The sequence below is a fragment of the Phyllostomus hastatus genome, unplaced genomic scaffold (genome assembly GCF_019186645.2).
Source record: "Phyllostomus hastatus isolate PE091 unplaced genomic scaffold, TTU_PhHast_1.1 phas_contig_40, whole genome shotgun sequence".
Taxonomy (NCBI): domain Eukaryota; kingdom Metazoa; phylum Chordata; class Mammalia; order Chiroptera; family Phyllostomidae; genus Phyllostomus; species Phyllostomus hastatus.
In genome coordinates, this window is record NW_025333872.1 from 71,648,275 (window position 1) to 71,663,394 (window position 15,120).

The window sequence follows — 15,120 nt, forward strand, 5'->3', positions numbered from 1 at the left end:
AAAAACATCAGGCAAGGAATTAAGGTGAGAAGGTTCAGGGACAATGATGAAGAGGGTAAGTTTTATTTGCATCTAAGAACTCTCTGTTGCATTTCAATTTTTCATTGGAGACATATTGAACACATTTAAAAATAAATATAGGGGACACACATTATAAAGTATCTGATTGTATAACCATTTTGCTGTATAGCTAAAACTAATGCAGAATAGTGAATGTAAACTGTATTTGATAAATAAATAAATAAAATATAGCTATAAAAATAAAATCCTATTAGGAAAGGGAAAGAAGCATTTACTAATGATGTGAATTTTGCATAGAACAAACACGTCAGAATCGATTGATCAGTCATGTGCCAGAAAGAAAGATACAGAAGTCCTGAGCCAGGGACTAACGTGCTTTTTCCTCTATTGACCCATGTTAGGACAATCATGTTTATTTCCAATTGATTTATTTCATAGGAAGCTACTTTCATTAATGTCTGAGACCCTTACCCCACCTTTAATTCTTCCCCATGGAAATCCCTAATTGGTGGCTGATAGTTGGCGTTTAGTCACCAAAAATGTCGAAAGTCAGGAATCACTCTCTTCTCCACATTGCTCCACACAGTCAGTGAGGCAGGGCAGCCACACAAGTAAGGGGTCTGTTCTGCAGCCTGAGCTTTACCCTGCATGGCTTTGCCCAAGTCTGGTTGAGGTAAGTAAATGATTATCTTTAAAAATGCCAAATAATGTGTGGCAGGAAAAGAAAACTCCAAAGGTTTCTTATGCTCTGTAACTGTAACACTTGCAAAGTTTCACACAGGACTGTAGAAGCTGACAAGTCGTAACCAAAGCAACGGCCAGTTACTCAAGGTCGTACACAGACTCCCATGATAAGCTCCTGTGCTCTGTAGCTTCTGCAAATTCCTCCTGCGTTTTCTCTTTGTCTCCCATATAAGGTAGCTGGATCTAACTTCCGCATTCGGCTTCTGTAACCTTGATTCGCCACGTAGGTAGGAAGCCCGGGACTATTTAAACCCTGGGAGAGAGAGGATGGGTGCTCAGAGGATTTGGATGTTAGCCACCCTCTCTGGGCTCCCAGGTAATAAAGTTTGTGCTTCGTTATCTCCCCGCGTGTGGGTGGATTTTCCACAACAATGGAGACTTGAAGCCCCAGGAATATTAAAGCATAAAGGCTAAAGTACAAGAAATTCTGTCCATTTTCTAGTGTAAAACAACACAAAATTTTCTGATTTCAAAAATGGAGCTGAATCTTAATTTAAAAACTTTGTTTAATACATGTTCACTGACTGACTACAAACCAGCTGCTTAAATGTAGAAAATATATTTATCAATGGCATTTAATTCAATTTTTTCTATAATTGAATTAATTAAAAATATCTGCCAAGGTTTTCAGCACAGTTTCTGGATTCTGAACATCAATGGGAGCATGCAATTGCTAGAGAAAGCTAGAAAGCAAGGTACCTGGTTTAACTACATTCCAATTTGTTGTTTGTTTTATCCTTTTAAATAAGGTTTTATTGTAGTCTATAGAATCCATTCAAAACTACTTAACAAATCCAAAGTTAATTTTTGTAAAATTGGAGCTTAAAATAATCTAGGAATGATACAGAGAAGATTGGCATGGACCCTGCTCAAGGATGACATGCAATTTCGTGAAGCGTTCCATATTAAGAAAAAAACTAAAGTAAAAAAATACCTGGTAAACTTCATTTCACTTTTATGTTGCTTCTGGAAAGGATGAATGACAGCTAGAAACAGTATAACAAAAATTCATCTGATCCTTGAAGGGTGGCAGAAATGTGACATTGTCTGACGGGATCCCTATAATGCCAGAATCAATCGCAGCAAGGAAGGGTACTGCAGAGAAATAATAATTAAAGTCTGTGTAAACAAAAACTTATTATTAATATCATTAACACACAAAAGGGGTTGTTTCTGAAGTAAGAAAATCTATCATAATGTTAAACTGGCAGATCTAGACATGTTATATATCATAAGCAGTAGTTTGGCACAGTTCAGAAAGTCTCAGAAATTTGCTTTATTGTCATATGCAACTTGGACATGCTTCTCTTCAAAACCCTACTCTCATCAAGCAGAATGGATTTATGTTGTAGATTTATTATTTTAAATCATAAAAACATAATAATGGCACTGGACTTTAAAAATACTAATGAAATTCTAAAGCACACTAAGTGAAAAAGAAAAAAATAAGTAACTTATCTAGAGAATGCTGTGCTTTTATAAGTTTTTATTCTGCATTAAAAAATCTGATGCATCTTTAGAATATTTTAAAGTATAGCTATATTTTAGCCCTGGCTGGTGTAGCTCAGTGGACTGATCACTTATCTGCAAACCAAAGGGTCGCCAGTTCCATTTCCAGTCAGGACACATGACTGGGTTGCGGGCCAGGTCCCCAGGGAGGGGCACTCAAGAGGCAACCACACATTGCTGTTTCTCTCCCTCTCTTTCTCCCTCCCTTCCCTTCTCTAAAAGTAAATAAATAAAATATTTAAAAAATAAAATATAGCTATATTTTAAAACAAAGTTTTGTTTGTTAACATATCAGAAATTCCTACTTATGTGCTCTATAATTCTTCAGATCTGTATTCCTCTGAAGGTACTAACTCTACCTCATATGGTAAATCCCTCAAAAACTCAGATTCAAAGGCAGCAAGGAAAGATAGAACAATCACATAGAAGTCAAGGTCTCTAATGTAGCAGAAGAGAAGTGTCTATAATCATCAACTGTTTATTCAAACAGGAGTTAATAAAATGACTATGGTTTAGCATACATAATTTAGCCAGTTTATCCTCCAAACCATTATGTTCAACTTGATTTTAGAAAGTGCACAGGACTAGGAGAGCTTAGTGTAATCACAGTCACAGAACTTGACACATCAGAGACACACTCTGGGTATAGATGCTTGTACAAGATCTACCTAGTTCCAACATAGTTCTAAATTATTCATGTTTTATATTTATTTGCTCTTCAAACAGAAAGTATCCAATAAGGTTTGGCTAAGGACAACATGTGCTTCAGATTGGGTATGTATGTAGATGATGCTCAACTACGTTCCTTGTAGTCACTCTGCCTAAATTGAAGAAGAGGTTTGCAGTGAATTATCTTGTTCTATCCTCTAAGTTCTTTTAGAGATTCATGTTTCTGGCTCTCTTTCCAATTAACCTCCAACACATTTTCTTAATTTAAATTTATTACCTTTCTTCCGGTTCTTGATGCCAAATCATTTTTACCAAGTACTCAGTATAGTATTTGTGCTTCTGATTTTGGACTATTTGTCAAATTCTCAATTGTATTCATCTTATCTACTGGGACTCTGGCAATTTCCAGTCCTGGGTTACTGCAAAGTCTACTCCTCAGCCAGCCTTTGGTAGTCAGGCATGAATCCATGCTTCCTGTTAATAATACACGTTTTCCTGTCTTCCTTCTTGGCAATTTGGGAAGGAACCACTGATATTTTGATTGCTAATCTAGCTGTCAAGAAGCAGCCAAGGTAATTAGTGATATAAAATACACAGCAATTTCAAGAAATTTTTTTGGTCTTGTAGATGACAAGTTGTTTCCTCACTTTTTGAAACTAAGTGACCTCTTCCAACTTCTTTCTACTTTGAACCTGAATCTTCAAAACTGAATAGATGATTGTCAATATCAACTTTATTTTGGGCTGTCTATCCTGAGCCTGAAAGAGCATTATTTTCATTGTACTTTTAAATTATTTTATTAAAATGTTTTAAAATTTTAAGTTACATTTGACATTTAATATTGTATTAGTTCCAGCTCTATAGCATAGTGGTTAGACCTTTATAGAACTTACAAAGTGATCAGCCTGAGAGGTCCTGCTCCCACCTTACCTCACACCATACATAGTTATTACAGTATCACTGACTATGTTCCCTATGCTGTACTTTACATTCCTGTGACTATTTTTTAACTGCCAGTCTGCACCTCTTAATCCTTTATCCTTTTTCTCCTGGCCCTCCAACTCCCCTTTCATCTGACCATCATCAGTCTGTTCTCAGTGTCTGTGCTTGTTTTGTTTTATTTGTTTACTTTGTTTTTTTAGATATCACATATAACTGACATCATATGGTATTTGTATTTTACTCTCTGACTTATTTCACTTAGCATAATGCCTTCCAGATCCATCCATGTTGTCATAAATGATAAGATTTTATTCTTTTTTATGGCTGAGTAATATTTCATTGTATATATGTATCACTTCTTTATACATTTGTGTTTTGATTGGAGCACTTAATCCATTTACATATAAAGTAATTAATGATAAGTACATAGTTAATGACATTTAATGAACTGTTTTGTGATTTTTTTTGTATTCTCTGTTCCTTTCTTATTCTCTTGCTCTTTTTTCTTGTATGTTGATGACTTTTTGTAGTGTTGTGTTTATATTCCTTTCTTTTTATTTCTTATGAATTTTTGTAGATTTTGGGGTTATAGTTACCATATGCTTCATACATGACAAGTTATGTTTATAGCAGTCTATTTTATGTTCAATCATTCTAAAATCACTAGCATTTTTTCTCATCCCCTCCATGTTTATGTTTTTGTCATTATTTTTTACTGCTTTGTGTGTGTGTGGTTGCATGTCTCCCTTAATCTACTGTTGTAATTACACATGATCTTCCTACTTTTGTCTTTTTACCTTTGTTCTAGCTTTAGTGTTGGTTAATTCACTGCTTTTATTATGTGCTAGCCTTCATCAGTGTGGATTTTTTTCTTTGTGATATTTATTTATTTATCTTGATTTTCCCTACTTCTTCTTAAAGAAATCCCTTTAACAGTTCTTTTAATATTAGTTTGATGTTCATGAACTCCTTCAGCACTTTTTTTTGTCTTGGATGACCTTTATTTTTGAAATGCACATTTATAAGACATGCTTTTTTTTCCCAAAATTTTGTCCCTAGTCAATTTACTTTTCTGAAAGTCATTGAGAAGTATCATAGATATTAGATATAGTCTATAGTGAAAGTGATCTTTAAATCCTAAAATAGGTTTCAATTATAAATAAAAAATTAACAAAGTTTTGCAGACTGGGCTTTAGGGAAGCAAACTGGCACAGTAATTTTAAAAAATGGATTTTCAAGATAGAAAGGTGAGTGTTAAGAATCTACTTCTAGCTTTTTTAAGCAAATTATTCAACATCTCTCAGCTTCTATTTGTTTATCTGTATTATAAGGATAATAATATCATGGTAAAAATTTAAACTATGCTGCCAAAGGGCTTAAGTAAGGTGCTAGAATGTAGTAAGTATGGAATAAACAGCAACTAGTTGGAGAAGGGGCTGGTGATGTGTGGAATAAAAACAGAATGAGTGAAACACTGAGTACCTTTAAGGATCATCTTCTTTAGTGTTTATCTAAAATTAACAACATTTTGTACATAATTTAGAAATTGTCTTAGTAAGAGTGACCTTTCTTATTTGTTTTTAAAAATTGATTAGCTCCAAGGAAAATTGCACTGAAAATTATATGTTTTTACCAAAAATCAGGATTTAACCTAACTTATCCTAGCCCCAGTAAAATCAGAGTGAGCAGGCCTCACAGCCACAGCTCAGTGAAGAAGCATAGAGCAAATATAACACTTACTTCCCCAGCCACTGTTAACAGTTAGACAGCCAGTAGCTCCAGCCTCGTAAGCACAGACTGAACTACTAGGAGGCTTTGAAAATCACTCTGCAGAGTAAACAGAATAGGTAAAACAAAATCTCTAGGATGAAAGTTTAGACTTTTCATAGACAGTCAAGAGAAAGAAGAAAAATACACATATACTCCCTTACCAAAAAATGCGAAGAGGGTTATTCCTGTTAGTAATACAGTCCATTCACAGCGTTTCATTCACTTTGAGAGCTGAAAACTTCTCAGAGATGTCAGCTTGTAGAAAACACTCTTGTCTAAGCTAGGCTAGCAGAGTGTCTCAATTCTTTTGGTCAGTTGTTTGTTGCTAAATAATGAGAGATGCTTGTAATAATTCAAATGTACAGGAGGTATTTTTCTATACAAATGCACCACACGTTAATCCCCGTTTCATTCTCTACCTAGCCTGAGTTTCTTGGAAATCCAGTCACTTCAGATGAAGCCCATTTAGCAAAGAATTTCACGTAAATGGAAAGCTGGTTCAGTGAAGGGAGCTTGGAAATAAGAAAATTGATTCCAGGACTAGAAACAGTAAAGCCAAGTAGTGAAACTGTCCAAAACAAGAGGAAGAAAAAAGAGGGGCTTTCTAGAAACCCAGAGTTCCAAGCCGAAGCATCACACCTCTACTCCATGTTCCCATCCTACAGTTTCAGTACAAGAAGAGAGCGGTCTAGTTACTTCCTAGTTACTAGGAAGATCTAGACCAGATCTTCCTTGTTTCTCATTCTTTTCCTCTGCCTGAATCTAACAATGAACAGAAAGGAGACTGCGTGTTGAGAGCCATTATTAGATACCTTTTTTCATTTAGAATTTATGAGACAAAAGATCAGGCTTCTAAAGGAGAGTATGTTTCTTACCTTAATTTGTGTGAAATTTCTCCCTGGGTTTCATAGTTGAAAGAAGCTTTTGTTATAGTTCCTATAATAACCTCATTCATAAAACAAAGGTGGTTATAATACCACTTTCTCTGACAAGATTGTCACACTTTAAGATGGTGATTTCTCAAAATGTGAAGATTTTGAATCCAGAGAGGTGCATTTCTTCTCCAAGTAGTATGCTTTCGCAGTTCACACAAATTTATTTTAAAAACTGCAATTTTTACCAAAAAGTCCATAAAATGTAAAGAAAAGGTATGCCAAATAATTTTACTAATCAAAATCACTTGATTAGGTCATAAGAAGGTCTGAATATTTGAAGATAATGATTATATTGATTATATACTCCATGAGCATTCAGATAGCTACATTTAAACATATTAACTATAATGATAATGACACTCTTGGTAATGAAAAAAGAAAAAAAAGCAATCTTCCTTGGCAAAAATTAAAATGTACATACCTGTTTCACATAGCTTTCCATACAATGAGTGTCCAGAGTACATTGTCTGCATTGTTTTGTCCAAACAAGTAAATTATTGGTTTGTTTTTTCATAAGGATCTTATACATTTGCAACTGATCAACATATTTCCAGGGATCAATGATTTTTTTTAATTCTGTACTTTCTCCATTAATTTGGTCTCCAAAAGGGAGGTACTTATCATTTTTCATCTGTGGCTGATGCTGGGTTTTGGACTAATTTCACAGTAAAGAAGCTCAAAAATAGAAAAGTGGGGAACATCAAAGAAAATCACATCTTCACTGCCCATTGTGCTTAAGGTTAAGTCTCAAACTATAACAAATTATAGAGCTGATGAGAGTCAGATGATATTTTTCTGCCAATCAGAGAATGATGAATCTCTGAGCAGATGATATTCTGACCAACCAGCACCTGCATAGCTAATGATATATAATGATAATAAATGGGCACCTGCCAATATAGATTTGGTTATTAGAATGATTAATGGCTATTGTGAATGACTCAAGTAAATAACTCCCAAAGATAATTTATTAATGTAATCGAACTATATTTTGTGGCTTCATTTACCTCTAGGTTCTCAAATTTTCTAAACTAATAGCTTAGTTTTATCCCAAATGAATACCTTCATTCTTGCCTAAAAACTGTCTCCCAGGTGATAGTGAACAAAACAAAGAAATACACTTTTTAATTTCATTTTTTCTATTACCATTTAGTCCCCTTATTATCCCCCCTACACACACACACTTATTTTTATCTCTGGGCCATTTCTTCTCTAATGACCTAGTGTTATTTAAAATATGCTTTATTTTATGTGGCCCAGGGAAATTTAGCAGAAGGGAGGAAAAAGAACTAGAATTTATTTCTCTGGTTATTTTCTAGGTTGTTTTGAGTTATTAGCTCATGCAATTTCAAAATAATTTCATGCTGAAGGCATTCTTATTTCTATTTTAAGGATTTGATGACTGAAATAAAAAAACAGATATGTAACAGGTACAGGTTAACATAGTTTGTGATTTGGGATGGAGAGACTCAGAACTTTGGGGTCTTCTTGTATACTCCACTATTTCTAATGCAACAAGTGCTTGGGATCCTGGAGAATTTGACAGTTTCTGATTGGACTCTACTTTCAAGAATGGTTTTAACAATGTGCAAATATCTTAGTTCCAATAAGTTACTATAAATCATTCATTAAGTGATTATACTTTGTGTTTCAAATTCTAACAAAAACTGAGAAATCCAGAGAAAAGTAAGCATTTGCATTAGGTGTTAAAATATCAATGACATTCCCATTCAAGAGGGAGGAAGATCCAGTAGTTCATCTAGTACTGAGTATCTAAAGTAGTGAGGAAATCTTTAGCATGGGTTATCTAAAAGTCAATCAATTTCAATAGACATTTTCATTTGATATCATAGTAGACTGAATCAGCAGGCACTATCTACTCCCTCTGTACTTCTAAGTGTCACTGGAGAGGAATTTTCCTCTAGTACATCTAGTTTGCCTTTCCATATACACTACTAGGCAGCTACTTCCAATCTCTTACCCAGCCTTGTCCATCAAAGTTACCCTCTTTCCTTTTCTGAATGCATAATTACAGTTGTATTTACAGCACTTCATAGTTTACAATGCAGTCATTTATTCACTAAATATTAATTGTGTATCAACTAATAGGCACTATGGTATTCACCAGCATATTAAGGTAAATGAATGTCCATAGCGCTCTGAAGTGGGGAAACATACTTACAAACAAACTAACAAAATACAATGATATATGTGTTAACAAAGAGATATAAAAAGGCTAAGTATTTTGGGATGGGGTGGGGGAGGTGAAATAGGAAGATTAATTCAAACTGGATGTTTTTCTGAAGTTGAAAGATTAACTAGGAATAGACAATGCAAACATGGGGTAGGAAATTGAGAGAGATAAAATACTATGTGCAAAGCATTCAGATAAACATATGAGAAAAAGAACGTTCTGAAAATGAGGACCTAGCTGTGAACCACCAGAAAACAGGCTGCTAAGATAAGACGTGATCAGATCATGAGAGTTAATTTACTTTAATTTAAGCCATGAAGGAACATTTAGTGACTTTATTCTAGGGAGAGATATTGCTCTTTGCTTTCATTTTAGAAAAAATTTGTATACCTATATATATTATATATTTTTTAAGATTCTATTTATTTTTTTTTTGAGAGAGAGAGAGAGAGAGAGAGAGAGAGAGAGAGAGAGAGAGAGAGAGAGAGAGAGAGAGGTTGCTGGGGGCCGTGACCTGCAACCCAGGCATGTGCCCTGACTGGGAATCAAACCTGCAATGCCTGGTTCGCAGCCCGCGCTCAATCCACTGAGCTACGCCAGCCAGGGCTGTATACCTATATTTTTAACTGAATCAAATCTAAACATATTTTCTGCCAATATTTTGTTTCATTTACCTAATGAATGCATGACCATATAAATAAATATAATCAGGTGGCTTAATTTAAAGTTAATTTTACAAAGAAAGAGACTTCGATTCTCCCCTCAAGCTCTCTTACCACTCTCAGTGACCCGGGCAAGTCAACGTCGTGTAGTTCCCTTGTTTATATAATTGGATAAAGGACATTCTGCATCTTGTCCAGCTTTAAACATGTACGATTCTAAGCTTCACTACTTCTAAAATTTTTACCAGACCAGGAACAATGAGTAAACTTTCAAAAGCATACTGGCAACGAGAAAGCAAAATGATGCCTAGTATCAAATTTGCCGGAATGACCACACTCCAGAAACTGCTGCCGCAGAGACAGCGTCACCACACAAAAACGATGCACTACGACACAGGCGGCGGCAGCTCTTCCCTTCCAGCCTGCGCCTGACCGGAGCTTCAGAGCTCCGATCTCAGATCTTCTCACTTAAGCATTCACCGTATTCGAGTCATCCGAGTTTTTTGAGCAGATTGTACTGATTATGTTAGAGTCTAAAATTTAAGAGAATGCTAAAGAAAATGAAACCACTTACTAGAGTGCCTCAAAACCGCTAAGAATCAAATACTTTAAAAAAGTTGTTTATGCTATTACAGTTGTCCCAATTTTTCCCCTTTGTTCTCCTCCTCCAGCCCCTCCTCTTCCCACAGTCAATCCTCACACTGTTGTTCATGGGACATACATATATGTTCTTTGTCTAATCCATTCACCTTCTTTCAACTAGTCTCCATCTCCCCCTTCCCTCTTACAGCTATCAGTCTATTCCTTGTTTCTGTGCTTCTGATTATATTTTGTTTGTTTTTTTATTTTGTTCCTCAGATTCTAGTTATAAATGAGATCATATGGTATTTGTCTTTCATTGCCTGGCTTATTTCACTTAGCATAATAGTCTCCAGTTCTATCCATATTCTCACAGAAAATAAGAAGTCCTTTTTTTAATGCTACATAGTTTTCTATGGTGTAAATGTACTACAGCTTTTTTATCCACTCATCTACTGATGGACACTTAGGTAGTTTCCAAGACGTGGCTATTGTGAATAATAACACTGCTATAAACACAGGGGAGCTTACATTCTTTCAAATTGGTATTTCGGATTTCTTGGGATATATCCCCAGAAGTAGAATTGCTGGTCAAAAGGCAGTTCCATTTTTAATTTTATGAGGAAACACCATACTGTTTTCCAGAGAGGCTGCACCAGTCTGCATTTTCACCAACAGTGCCCTAGAGTTCCCTCTTGTCCACATCCTTGCCAACACTTGTTGTTTGTTGATTTATTAGTGACAACCATTCTGACAGGTATGAGGTGATATCTCATTGTGGTTTTAATTTGCATCTCTCTGATGGATAGTGATGTTGAGCATCTTTTTATATGTCTATGGGCCATCTGTATGTCCTTAAAGAAGTGTTTATTCAGGTCCTTTGCCCATTTTTTAATTGGATTGTTTGTCTCCTTGGTGTTGATGTGTGTGAGTTCTTCACATATTTTCAATACGAACCCCTTATCAGATATACCATTGGCAAATATGTTCTCCCATACAGTGGGTTCTCTTTTCATTTTGCTGATGGGTTCTTTAGCTGTGCAGAAGATTTTTATTTTGATGTAGTCCCATTTGTTTATTTTTTTCTCTGTTTCCCTTGCCCTAGGAGATATATTGGCAAAAATATTGCTATGCAAAGTATCTGAAATTTTACTGCCTATGCTTTCCTCTAGATTTTTTATGGTATTGTAACTTATATTTAAGTCCTTTATCCATGTTGAGTTTATTCTAGTATATGGTATAAGTTGGTGGTCTAGTTTCATTTTTTTTGTAAGTACCAATCCAGTTCTCCCAACATCATTTATTGAAGAGACTGTTTTTACTCCATTGTATGCTTTTACCTTCTTTATCAAATATTGACCATAAAGGTGTGGGTTTATTTCTGGGCCATCTGTTCTGTTCCATTGATCTATATGTCTTTTTTTATACTAGTACCAGGCTGTTTTGATTCCTGTAGATTTGTAGTATAGTTTTATGTCAGATATTGTGATCGCTCCAAATTTGTTCTTCTTTCTCAGGATAGCTCTTTTCTCAAGCTACTCATGGTCTTTTATGATTCCATATAAATTTTTGGAATATTTGTTTTAGATCTGGGAAATATGCTGTATTTTAATAGAAATTGCATTGAATATGTAGATCGTTTGGGGTAGTATAGACATTTTAATGATGCTAATTCTTCCAATCCATGAACAAGGTACTTAATTAAATAATAAATGGATCATCAATGAAATCAAGGAAGAAATCAAAAGGTACCTGGAAACAAAGAAAAATGAACACACAGCCCAAAACCTATGGGACACAGGAAAAGCAGGGCTTAGAGGGAAGTTTATAGCATTACAGGGCTCCCTCAGGAAGACAGAAAGATCTCAAATAAGCAACCTAACCATGCAGTTAAAAGAACAATAGCAAACCAAGCCTAAAGGGAACAGAAGGAAGGAAATGATCAAGATCAGAGCAGATATAAATAATATAAAGACTAATAAAACAAATCAAATTGCAATGAAACCAGGAGCTTGTTCTTTGAAAAGACACGCAACTGATAAAATTTTAACCCGACTCATCAAGAAAAAAGGAGAGAGCACCCAAATTAATAAAATCAGAAATGAAAGAGGAAAAATAATCATGGATACCACATAAATACAAAGGATTATAAGCAAATACTATGAACAACTATATGCCAAGAAACTGGGCAGCATGGGCACAATGGATCAATTTCTAGAATCATACAGTCTCCCAAGACTGAATGAGGAAGAAGCAGAACACCCGAGTAGACCAATAATGACTAATGAAGTTGAATTGGTAATCAGAAAACTCCCAGCAAACAAAAGCCCTGGACTAGATGCCTTCACAGGTAAATTTTACCAATCTTTTAAAGGAGAACTAACACCTCTCCTTCTCAAACTACTCCAGAAAATTCAAGAAGAGGGAAGGCTTCCAAGCTCTTTTTACAAGGCCAGTATTATCCTAATTCTAAAACCAGGTAAAGACACAACAAAGAAAGAAAACTATAGGCCAATATCCCTGATGACCATTGATGCTAAAATCCTCAGTGAAATACTAGCAAACTAGATCCAGTAATACAATAAAAAGATCATACACCAATGATCAATTGGGATTTATCCCTGGGATGCAAGGTTGGCACAATATTTGCAAACTAATAAGTGTGCTACATCACATAAACAAAATGAAAGACAAAAATCACAGGATCATATTAGTTGATGTAGAAAAATCACTTGATAAAATCTAACACCCATTTATGATAAAAACATTCAGCAAATTGGGGATAGAGGGACCATATCTCAATATAATAAAGGCACTATACAAAAAAACTGTAGTCAACATCATATTCAATAGGTAAAAAACTGAAAGTGTTTCCTCATGACTGAATACTTTTGATGATGTGGTAAATAACTGTAATTGAATATGAGTGATATGAACAACTCATGAATATCAGATCTCTATTTGGGGAGGTCATCTTCAAAGATAGAAAGTCCCAGTACCTCCCAAGTGTGCAATGAATACTTAACAAAGTTATACCAAAAATAAAAAGAACATTTGTAATGGTTTGAAGGATTGTGTTAATTGAAGATGAAAATATGCATAGAATTATTTTTAAAAGAAAAAATAAGTTTCCTGTTCCAAATAGACCAGAGACATTTGATAGTCCTCTTAATCTGTCTTTAAAGAATTGATGGTGCATCAGAATACCTTAGCAATAGATAAGCCCCTAAGCCCAAACATTTGGTTCTTTTTGTCCAGGTTCTATGTTCATTGAGAAACTGGCTCCTTCAGTAGATTCCTCTGCAGAAATAAAATGCCATGTCCAGAGGGCATTGATGTACTGCACGCTCACTTCTCTATTGTAAATAGTCCCTTCCTTGTTTGAGTTTCTTTTGTACTTGGTTAAGGGCTGCCAAGTTTCAGCCATGCTAAGCACAAGAACAAAATTTACTTCCTATGTCTACAAAGATGAACTCCAAACCTGGGCCAGACAATTTAATTTAGGAGCCCATCCATGAGGAATTGACCAACTTCACCTCTATTACAGTATGTTATAAATGCTTCCCATTCATTGAGTTTTTCAGTAAGTCAGCTGATTTCTATTGACAGTTATTAAGAGTTAGGCATTGTGCTGGGCACTAGGACCACAAATTGAAAAAGACATTTTTTTCCTACTACCTGAAGCTCAGTCTGGTGTAGGAACATTGGTGAGTAGATAAATGGATATGACTTATCTAATGAGTGCTATCATAAGCACAGAGTAGGGAAAAAAAATCAGTAGTTCCCATTTTGGATCCATATAGTTTTGCAGACTTCATTCCTCACTTACAAGCTATTCTTCTATAGGATGAGGTATAATGGAATTTAGTGCTGGGGGGACAAGGTGAACCATCAACCACAAGGAAAAATAAAGATCTCATATCCACATCCTGTCTATCACTTATATAATTTATAGTTTATAAGTGTTTATAACTATCTGAGCCTAGGTCTTATATCTGTTGCATTTGTGACAGAATAATTTTGGATTTTACTAGTCACTTAATTTTCTAGAAATACCACTGCTAGGTAATTTAAGGGAAGATTTTTATGGTATTTTTTCAGGTGATTGAAAAGGGTTCTGGCCCTGGCTGGTGTGACTCAGTGGATTGAGTGCTGGTCTGCGAACCAGAAGGTTTCTGGAATTAATTCCAAAAATGCCTGTGTGTAGCGTTCCACACTCACACACTCACCAGACACCAGCAGGACACTACCTAGCCGGAGATAGATTTCGATTCCACAGGTAAAGGGTTAGGTCACACCAAAGTGAGCTCCCCTTCAGATGCCAGTCACAAGCCTAGGTGCTTCAGACCTATGGGGTACAAATCAGAGGTTCCCACAAACCCCTCCTCAGGTTTGATTAATTTGCTAGAATAGTTCACAGAACTCAAGAAAATGTATTTACTCTCTAGGTTACTGATTTATTACAAAGGATATTAAAGGACATTAGTGAATAGCTAGATGAAGAGACGTAATACAGAGGGTGAGGTCCTCCTGCATGAAGGGGCTTTTGTCCTCCTGGAGAGGGGACCCCATGCAGTGAGAGCATTCTGGTTTCCCAGAATCATTCTGGCTTCCTATGGAAGCTGTCTGAAGAAGGGGCGACAAGCTGCCCTTCTGAGGATTTTATAAAGGCTTCCTTACACAGTAATGATGGACTAAATCATTGGTCACTGAAATTAAACTAATTTAAGCCCACTCACCCTACCAGGAAATTGGATAAGAGGAGTGGCTAAAAGGTCCAACCCTCTAATCACCTGGTTGGCTCCATTAGGCACCAGAACATCGCATTAACATAATAAAAAGCACTTTTATCATTCTCAGCATTTAGGAAATTCTGAGGGCTGTGGGAACTGTGTGCCAAGAATAGTGGTTGAAGACCAAATATATATGAGAAATATGTTTTGGTCATCTGAATGCCCCAATATTTATTTTTATAAATCACAGTATCTCTGTAACAATTTGTTTATCATGTTGCAAAAAATTGCATCACTAATGGGAAAATCATTGATTTTTCAGTATTCCTTTTAGCTTTCCAGTAAAACATACATATAAGTCT

The 15,120-nt window shown here is 35.5% G+C and overlaps 1 protein-coding gene and 1 non-coding gene across 2 annotated transcripts in view; both read left to right on the top strand.

Moving 5' to 3' along the window:
* The window catches only part of CUNH6orf58 (chromosome unknown C6orf58 homolog), a 31,622-nt gene extending 21,744 nt beyond the window's left edge, over positions 1 to 9,878 (top strand). The window contains exons 9-10 of the mRNA XM_045843565.1: positions 6,079 to 6,137; positions 9,695 to 9,878. Coding sequence (XP_045699521.1) covers positions 6,079 to 6,137; positions 9,695 to 9,878 — 243 coding nt within the window. The remainder of the gene's footprint in view (positions 1 to 6,078; positions 6,138 to 9,694) is intronic.
* Positions 1,565 to 1,675, top strand: LOC123822276. The gene has a single exon (XR_006786251.1). It is a non-coding gene; the product is annotated as a U6 spliceosomal RNA (small nuclear RNA).
* Positions 9,879 to 15,120: the final 5,242 nt, after the last annotated feature.